Source organism: Penaeus monodon, chromosome 12, assembly GCF_015228065.2.
Source record: "Penaeus monodon isolate SGIC_2016 chromosome 12, NSTDA_Pmon_1, whole genome shotgun sequence".
Taxonomy (NCBI): Eukaryota; Metazoa; Arthropoda; class Malacostraca; order Decapoda; family Penaeidae; genus Penaeus; species Penaeus monodon.
This window is the reverse complement of record NC_051397.1, coordinates 13079387-13089386: the sequence shown is the minus strand read 5'-3', so window position 1 is coordinate 13089386 and position 10000 is coordinate 13079387. Positions and strand designations below refer to the sequence as shown.

Here is a 10000-nt window from a genome sequence, read left to right as displayed (position 1 = left end):
TCTTTCTCTTCTTCTTCTTGTTCTTTCTCTTATTATTTTTTCTCCTTCTTCTTTTTCCTCTTCCTCATCATTATCATCATCATCCTCTTCTTTCTTCTTTTTTTCTTCTTCTTCTTCTTCTTCTTCTTCCCCTACTTCTTTTTTCTTCTTCTTCCTCTTCTTTTTCTCCTCTTCTTTCTTCTTCTCTTCCTTTCTTCCTCCTTCTCTTTCTCAGCATCTTCATCATTGTCCTTCATCTTCATCCTCTTTCTTCTCCCTCTCCCTCTCCCTCTCCCTCGTTCTCTCTTTCTCTTTCTCCCTCGCCCTCCCCTTCTCTTTTCCCACCTCCCTCCCATTTTCCCTTTCCCTCTCTCTCTCTCCTCTCTCCCCTCCCCTCCCTTCCCTTACCCTCCCCTCCCCTCCCCTCCTCTCCTCTCCCCTCCCTTCCCCTCCCCTCCCCTCATCCACTCGCCTCTCCCGACCGTGACGTCACAGAACGACCTCGATGACCCTGAAATATGCACGACCTCATATCCTTCCTATTAATAATTCATCTAAGTCCCGGAACGACTCTCTCCCGCCGCCTAGCCAGGAATTAACATTCCACTTTTTTTCTATTCGTTACCATAGTTATTTGCGTCCATAACTTCATCGTTGGAAATCAGTTACGTGTGGTCATCAGGGCATCAAAAATCTTTCGTGAAGTGTAGGATTATTATCGTTATTATTGGTATAATTAATTTTATTCGTCGAGACTGGCATCCCTGGTATTGCACTGTTAATGCCTTTTGTTTTATCTTGGTCATTGATTTTGTTTCCTCTGTGATTATCGCTATTATCCCCTTCGGTCTTCTCCAACCTCTCCGTTTCATCAGTTTCCATCTCTCTCTTTCTTCCCCGTCTCTCTATCTTTCTCTCTCTCTCTCTCTCTCTCTCTCTCTTACTCACTCTTTCACTCTCCCTCCCTTTCACTCTTCCTCTCTTTCACTCTCACTCTCTTTCACTCTCACTCTCTTTCACTCTCTCTCTTTCACTCTCACTCTCCTTCACTCTCACTCTCTTTCACTCTCCTATTCCTTCTTCTCCTTCTCCCTCTCCCTCTCCCTCTCCCTCTCCCTCTCCCTCTCCCTCATCCTCTTCCTCTCCCTCTCCCTCTCCCTCTTCCTCTCCCTCTCCCTCTTTCTCCCCTTCTCCACCTCCTTCTATTTCTCACTCTCCCTTCTTCTCCTTCTCCTTCTCCTGGTTCTAGAAACATACACACGCCGACCATATTTCATTTCCCACGCGAAGCAAACCCAGTAGGAGCGACAACAGCAATTGCAGGGGTCAAGCCAGTAACCTCTGCTTCACCTGCTCGCCTGCTGACATTACCGCGGGTCGATTAGCCAGGCCAGAAGCGGCACGCCACAACACCTACCTCCCCTCTCCTACCTCCCTTTTACCCCTTCCTCTCCCCTCTTCCCTATCTCTCTCCCTTCCTCTCCCCTCTTCCCTATCTCTCTCCCTTCCTCTCCCCTCTTCCCTCTCCCCTCTCCCTTCCTCTCTTCCTCCTTCCTCTCTCCTCTCCGATGACGCCACACCCAGTCCAATAGAATGTTTAAAGTGTGTATATATATATTTGCATACACTCTTATATATACACATACATGCGCAGACAGACAGATAGAGATAGTTGGATAGAGAGACACAGATACACAATTAGATATCAAGATAGATAGATGTATATATGAATATATCTATTCAGGTATGTAAATATAGATATGGAAAGATAGATGATTGAACAGTAGATGTGTGTGAGTACATTACATATATCTATTGTATATATGCCCTCGCGAGTGTGTATGTGCGCGCACATGCACGCCCGCACGGACGCACGCACGCACGCACACACTCACACACACACACACACACACACACACACACACACACACACACACACACACACACACACGCACACACACACACACACACACACACACACACACGCACGCACGCACCCACGCACGCACACACACACGCACGCACGCACGCACGCACGCACGCACGCACGCACACACACACACACACACACACACACACACACACACACACACACACACACACACACACACACACACACACACACACACACACACACACACGCACACACACGCACACACACACACACTCACACACACACACGCCCCCTTAAAAGAAAATAATGAAACTTTACCATCGGATTTTAACAACTTGTTCTCACCAACAAGTTAGTCGCCACAAAACGTGATCAGAACACGTTAACGAGTGTACTCATTCGCTAACGCAGCCCGCTAGAATATCATCGGAGATGCAGTGTCTCTATACATGCAACACTTTTACTGCAATATTCCCAAAATTCTCGAGCTCGAACGCTGCAACAATGACACCGCACTTGTACCCAACGCCACAGTACGAACAATTATGTGTCTCCCTCCCCTTCGGACCCTGATATTATTAGGAAAAGATCGTTAAGCCAGTCTTTGTGTTATTTGGGGCCTGCATGGGTGTATGTGTGTGTTCCCCGGCCTACCCTAGTAATGTAACTTACCCTAACACAGCGCAACCTAACCTAATCTAATTTAATTTCATCAAAATTAATTTAATCTAATCTAATCTAACTCCACTCAACTCAACTCAACCCAACCTAACCCAACCCCACGGTGGGAACCTAGAGACTGGGGAACCTCGGCTGACTCTTGACTCAAACACTGCTTTGCCAATCACGTACTATACTGAACCTTTAGTCCCGTCTGTACCATCACTGAAGCTGTATGTAGTGATGGCAACAGAACGAAGCCAACAGTAATCCAAGTGTTGGCAGAGGAGGGAAAAGGGAGGCGGCAAATACAGGGGATCGATCCTTCTTTTCACTAGAGGGTGGTGAAATTCTTATAACTAGCATCTATTTTACACTGCGTATGCCTCTCCCTCCTTCCCCCTCTTCCCCTCCCACCTCTCTCTCGAGCCTTCGAGTAACACCAAGCACCGCTTTTGTCATCACAGGCTTAGTGAAGTCACAAACACACAACAGCACTAAAGAGGCATGTTTAATACACCGGGATTCCCAAGACGACAGTGAAAAGACCACAGCGGGGGGTTGTTCTCGAATTCTTAAGGACCATAATACACAAAAACAACGACGTGTGCGCGGGTACACAGCAGGTACATGTAAACGCACATGCATATGTTCATATACACACGTACGCATCATCATGATCATTATCATATTAGAGATGATTCTTCTCTGATGGCGCGGCCGGATGCCCGGTTTATTTCTACCCCGATGATGACCTCAGTCTAATACCGGTATTAGACTGAGCATATACTTATATAAATACACGTGTACGGTCATAAGTACGTGCAATTATACAGACACGTGTAAGTACATACATAAACACATATACAAGAGCAGTTACTTCAACACACATGCACTCTCAAGTATATACATAAACACAGATACACGCGTAAGTACACACATAAACGGTCAGAAGTACATACATAAACGCACAAATACATACATAAACACACAAACACACAAGTACATACATAAACGCTCAAGTACAAACATCATCACATACACGATCATAAATACACACATACTCGCACAATTAAACACACACACACACACACACACACACACACACACACACACACACACACACACACACACACAATCTCACACACACACACACACACACACACAACACACAAAAGGAAAATCTACTTACACAGGCTGACGGCAACTGTATAGCAGGATGTGCTTGGGCAGAACACCCAGCCGGCCTTCTCGGTGCTGCCGGGGGTTTGCGAGTAGCAGAACCAGGCCTTAGCTGCAAAGAGATGAAAAAGGGGAAATGTTATCATTTATTCGTATTCTTGGCAAGTGGAGGAGGGTGAGAGGGGGGGTGGGAGTAGCTTGTTCTATCTGTAGGGTAGAGGAGATGAGGGGGGGGAGGGTATTTTTGTGCATATTGGGAATTTATTGGGTTGTTATCTAGGCTTCTGTGAATATAATTTATTTGTATTATATTTTCGCTACGCAGACCAATATCATCATACCTTATCTGCAAAATATAACAAAACAGTATTATCTGTAAAAAAGTTAAATAAATGGTCATTAAAACAAACAAATGAAATCATTACAGTGCCATATAAGGCCAGATAAATTCTAGTAACGTCTTCCCTTCCTCTTTTTTTTTTCTTCTTTTTTTTATAGATCCACTGCATTTTTTTTCTTTCATCTACATTTTTCGCACTACCAGATTACTGCATTGCTATAGTTATCCTAGTCATTGCAAACTAAACTCACTCTTGAAAAATCATCGCTTTTGCACAAATAAAGGAAAGTCCGAAATCCGCATCTACAAATCCGGACCAGATACGCGAACGCACTCTTGTAAACAACGGACAAAAAGAAACCCCCGTAGCTTCCATGCGAATGAATCCGCGAACGCAATCTCGCATTCACAACTAGATAAACAAAAGGCAGCGCGCCGCTCCACAATGGAATCATAAAACTAATAAAAAAGGGAAAAACAATTCAGAAACGCGCCGTGGAGGACATAAAGTGTTCTTCTGAAAGACCCTTTTGGGGGAGAACGGAAGAGCTACAGCTTGCGGAGAAGAAAGGGGAAAGACAGGGAGTCTCGGAGAGAGAGAGAGAGAGAGAGAGAGAGAGAGAGGGAGAGGGAGAGGGAGAGGGAGAGGGAGAGGGAGAGAGGAGAGAGGAGACAGAGACAGAGACAGAGACAGAGACAGAGACAGAGACAGAGACAGAAACAGAAACAGAGACAGAGACAGAGACAGAGACAGAGACAGAGACAGAGAGAGAGAAAGAGAAAGAGAGAGAGAGAGAGAAAGAAGAGAGAGAGAGTGAGAGAGAGAGAGAGAGAGAGAGAGAGAGAGAGAGAGAGAGAGAGAGAGAGAGAAAGAGAGAGAGAGAGAGAGAGAGAGAGAAGAGAGAGAGAGAGAGAGAGAGAGAGAGAGAGAGAGAGAGAGAGAGTATTGGCATTGGACAGTGAGAAAATAATAAAAAAGGCAAAGAGCCAAAAGCAAAAACTAAGAAAGAAGGAAGAAACACAAAAAACACTGATTGACAACCGGAATAATTTTCTATTCAAACACCCATCGACATCACAAAAAAAATCCTCCTCCAGAGGTCTTCAAGAAGAGAGAGAGAGAGAGAGAGAGAGAGAGAGAGAGAGAGAGAGAGAGAGAGAGAGAGAGAGAAAAAGAGAGAATGATCTGATTAGCTTCAAGCACAAAATAAATACCAATGGCGTAAACACTAATAAGAAAAGACATTAAAAAAAAGTATAAAAAAAAAAAAAATCAATGACTGACGGTGATATACGGCCATCAAAAACAGCTTTAAAAAAAAAAGAAATAGAAAGAAGAAAACGAAGAAAGAGACAAAAATAACTAGAGAAGAGATAAATATAGTGTCTGTCACCGAGAAGAATATGCTGGGAGAATTCTTGGCATGGACAGCTGACACGGTTTCGAGACAGGATACACACATAGCCGTCGACGTAAGATTGGACGGCTGCCTGCCCCTGAGTTCTTGGAAGGAGGGGGGGGGGGGGGAAGGGGAGAGGGAAGGGGGAGGGAGAATGCGGGGTGGATGGAAATGAGGGAGGGAGAGAGGGGAAAGGGAGAGGGGGTGAGGGAGACCATGGGGGGATGGAAATGAGGGAGGAGAGTAGGAGCGAGAGAGGGGAAAGGGAGATAGGGGGTGATGGAGAACGTGGGGTGGGGCTGGAAAAGAGGGAGGAAGAGAGGGGGAAAGAGAGAGGGAAGGTGAGGGAGAATGTGGGGAGATGGAAATGAGAGAGACAGAGAGACAGAGAGAGAAAGAGTTAGGAGGGAGAGAGAGGGAGGGAAAGGGAAAAAGAGGGGTGCTGGAAATAAGTGAGAAAGGAAGGACTGAGGAAGGGAGGGTGGAGAGAGAGAGAGGGGGGGGGGTAGGGAAGGAGAGAAGGAAGGATAGGTAGATAACTACATAGATAGACAAATAAGATAGACAGACAGATAAGTATATAAAGAAATAGATATATTCACAGCTAGATCGACGGAAGAAGAAAGATAGACAGACAGAAATATATGTGTATGTAAATACATACATACAGACAGACAGATAAATAGATATATAGATAGATAGATAGATTGCTATACATATATAGATTCATATATATATATATATATATATATATATATATATATATATATTATATATATATATATATATATATATATATAATATATATATATATATGGAGAGAGAGAGAGAGAGAGAGAGAGAGAGAGAGAGAGAGAGAGAGAGAGAGAGAGAGAGAGAGAGAGAGAGAGAGAGAGAGAGAGAGAGAGAGAGAGAGAAAAGAAGTAAAGGACAAAAAGTGGATGAAATAAATGATGACAAAGGAATCACGAAAATAAAAGGATCTTCAAAGAAGAGAAGCGAAAAGGTCAGACTGGCTGAGCTGGCACGTAGAGAATAGAGAGAAAATGAAGGATAGAAAATAGGAAATATAGAGAGAGAAAAAAAAATATGATGCCTCATATTGCTGCAGGAGAAGGGGGAGAAGGGATGAAAAAAGAAACTAGAAAAGAAAGAAGACATAGAGAGAAAGAAAGGGAGAGGAAGAGGGAATGAAGGATGGAAAATAGGCAATAGGAAAAAAAAAAAGTGTTATGATGCATCATATTGCTGAAGAAGGAGAAGGAATGAAAGAAAAAACTAGAAAAGAAAGAAGAAAGAGACATGGAGAAGAAAGAAGGGAAGAGGGAGAGGGAGGGAAGGACGGAAAATAGGCAATAGGAGAAAAAGGAAGTGACGTGATGCCTCTTAAACTGCAGGAGAAAAAAGGAGAATGAGAGAAGTAAATAAGAGAGGAAGAAGGGAAAGGAGGAGGTATTAAAGAAAGGGAAATTCGAGAAAAGTAGAAGAGGGAGAGAAGAGAAGGGGGAAAAAGGGGGGGGGGCGACTGAAGGAGGAAGGGAGGGAAAGGGGAGGAGAGGGAAGGAGGGAGAGAGGGAGAAAGAGAGGGAGGGAGGGAGGGAGGAGAGAGAAAGAAAGGGAGGGAGAGAGAGAGAGAGAGAGAGAGAGAGGAGAGAGAGAGAGAGAGAGATAGAGAGAGAGATGAGAGAGAGAGAGAGAGAGAGAGAGAGAGGAGGGGGGATAGAGAGAGAGAGAAAGAAGAGAGGAAGAGAGAAGAGAGAGGAGAGAGGAGGAGAGAGAGGAAAGAGGGAGGAAGGATGGGAGAAAAAAAAAAAGAAAGAGAGAGAGAGACACACATCTTGAAGGCCCCAAGATGAAAGGCTTAAGTCGGCCAGTCAAGAAAATAACGTCACAGATTGATAGATAAATTCCGGAGGGAGACAAAGAGGGTCAGAGGAGGTTCTATCTATCTATAGAAAGGGAGGGAAGGGGAGGAGGAAGGAGGGGGGGGGTCAGAGGAGGTTCCATCTATCTATAGAGAGGGAGGGAAGGGGAGGAGGAAGGAGGGGGGGGGTCAGAGGAGCTTCCATCTATCTATAGAAAGGGAGGGAAGGGAGAAGGAAGGAGGGGGGGGGTCAGAGGAGGTTCCATCTATCTATAGGAAGGGAGGGAAGGGGAGGAGGAAGGAGGGGGGGGGGGTCAGAGGAGCTTCCCATCTATCTATAGGAAGGGAGGGAAGGGGAGGAGGAAGGAGGGGGGGGGGCAGAGGAGCTTCCATCTATCTATAGAAAGGGAGGGAAGGGGAGGAGGAAGGAGGGGGGGGGGTCAGAGGAGCTTCCATCTATCTATAGAAAGGGAGGGAAGGGGAGAGGAAGGAGGGGGGGGGTCAGAGCGGAGGGAGGGAGGGATAGGGGGAGGAAAATAAGGATGAGAAGGGAGGTGAATGAAATGAATAGAGGAGAGAGGGGAAGAAAAGGGAAGAGAAAGCAAAGAATAGATGGAGGTGAATGAAATGGGGAGAAGATAGAGAGGGAGAAGGAGAATGAAATAGGTGAGGGAGAGAAAAGAGAGGGAGGAAAGGAAATAATTGATGGGGGTCAATGAAATGGGTGGAAGAGAGAGGAGGAGACGGAGTGAATGGATGAATGAAAGTGGAAATGAAGCAAGGAGAGGATGGAGAATGAATGAAAAACATATATGAATGGAATATATAAGAGGGGAAGGGAAGAGTAAAGCGTGAAGGAAAAGAGAAGAAAAGATAGAATTATATATTTAGATCAGAGAGAACAAGGAAAGGCTTAGACAGAATGGAAGAACAGAGCGAAAATCTCGCAAGGAAAAAGAGAGAAAAATATTTGGAAAAGGAAAACAGAAAATGAAAGGGAGAGTGACTGTAGGCAAATAAAACAGAGAGAATAAAAAAGAACAAGAAAGGGAGAAGGAAGAGAAAAAAAAAAAAGAAAAAAAAAAAAAAAAAAAGAGTAAGGAGTTAATGAGACGATATTTTCTTTAGAAAGGGGGAGAGAGAGAGAAAAAAAATGTGAGATAAAAAAAAATATCTTATATATCCCAACTAGAGTTCCCTAAACAGACCCGGATGAAAAAAAAAAATTCTAGACAAAGATAACACACACCGATTTCAGCTCAAAAGATAATAGATAAAAATAAGGCAAAAAAAAAAATCTTGTTTGCTCTCACCGCTTGATTAAAAGGGAGAAAAAGATATAAACTCGAGAAATGATTAAAGGGTGATAGAGATAAAAGAAAAAAAAAAAGATAATGAGTCACAAAAATTATGGTAGAAATTACAAAAAAGGAAAATTACGGAAAACTTATTTTCTGTGTTGGTCTTTGTGTCAAATTGGAGGTCACCGAGGACGGAGGAGGAGGAAGAGAAGGAGGAGAAGGAGGAGGAATGATAAAGAGGAAAAGTGGGGAAGGAGAAGGGAGGAAAGAGAATAAGGACGAGGAGAAAGGGTAGAAAGGGAAGGGAAGAGAATGAGGAGGAGAGGAAAAGGTGGAGAAAGAGGAGAACTAACGAATATGAAGAGGAAAAGGAGATAGGGCAGAGAGAGGAGGGAGAAAAGAGAATGATGAGGAATAGGGAAAATTGGAGAAAGAGGAGGGAGAAGAGAATGATGAGAAAGAGCAAGTGGAGACCGGGGATAGGAGAAAGTGGAGAAAGAAAAAAGGGAAGAAGAAGAAGAAGAAGAAGAAAAAGAAAAAGAAGAAGAAGAAGAGAAGAAAAGAGAAGAGAGAAAGAAGAAGAGAAGGAGAAGGAGAAGGAGAAGGAGAAGGAGAAGGAGAAGGAGGAGGAGGAGGAAGGAGGAGGAGGAGGACTGGAAAAGAAAGGGGACAGATGGAAGACAAGGAAAGATGGAAGAGAAAGATAAAATGAAGGGCAGGAAAAGGAGGAGAAAAGGGAGAAATAATAGGTAGGTGAGAACGCCGAAATAAAACATTATGATTAAGAAGGGAAGGAAGAGAAGGAGGAGGAAAAAAATAGAGTTAGGAAGATGATGATACGAATGAAAGAAAGAGAACGGGGGGGGGGGGGAAGCCAAAAACGAATGACACTGAGCGAGAAGAAGAAGAGAGAAAGATAAAGGTGAAGAGGAAGACAAGAAGACGGGGGCAGGAAGCGATAGAGAGATGGGTACATCAAGCTCCATGTTCCCAGGGAGAGAGATAAGAACGTCTTGAGAGAGAGGATAAGGGCGGGGGGGGGGGGGGGCTCCGCTTTGTCGAGTGGGGGGAGGGGGGAGGGAGACTACGGTGGGATGAGGGTGGAGCCGAGGAGTCTGGTGGGGGAGGGATAGAGGGGAAGGGAGAGGATCCGGGGAAGGGAGGGGGGAAAGCAACGGGGGGTTGGGAAGGGAGAGGGAGGGGAGAGGGAGGGGAGAGGAACGGGAGGGGCAGGGGAGAGGGAGGGGGGAGGGAGGGGAGAGGGACGGGAGGGGCAGGGGAGAGGGAGGGGAGAGGGAGGGGAGAGGGACGGGAGAGGGAGGGGAGAGGGAGGAAAGGGGGGGAGGTGTGAACATAGGGTAGAGAACACCTGAGTGAGAA

General features: G+C 45.0%; 1 protein-coding gene across 1 annotated transcript in view; it reads right to left on the bottom strand.

Annotated features, from left to right (window-relative positions):
- Positions 1-10000, bottom strand: part of LOC119579314 — a 62235-nt gene that overhangs the window by 5763 nt on the left and 46472 nt on the right. Inside the window, exon 3 of the mRNA XM_037927076.1 lies at positions 3726-3827. Coding sequence (XP_037783004.1) covers positions 3726-3827 — 102 coding nt within the window. The remainder of the gene's footprint in view (positions 1-3725; positions 3828-10000) is intronic.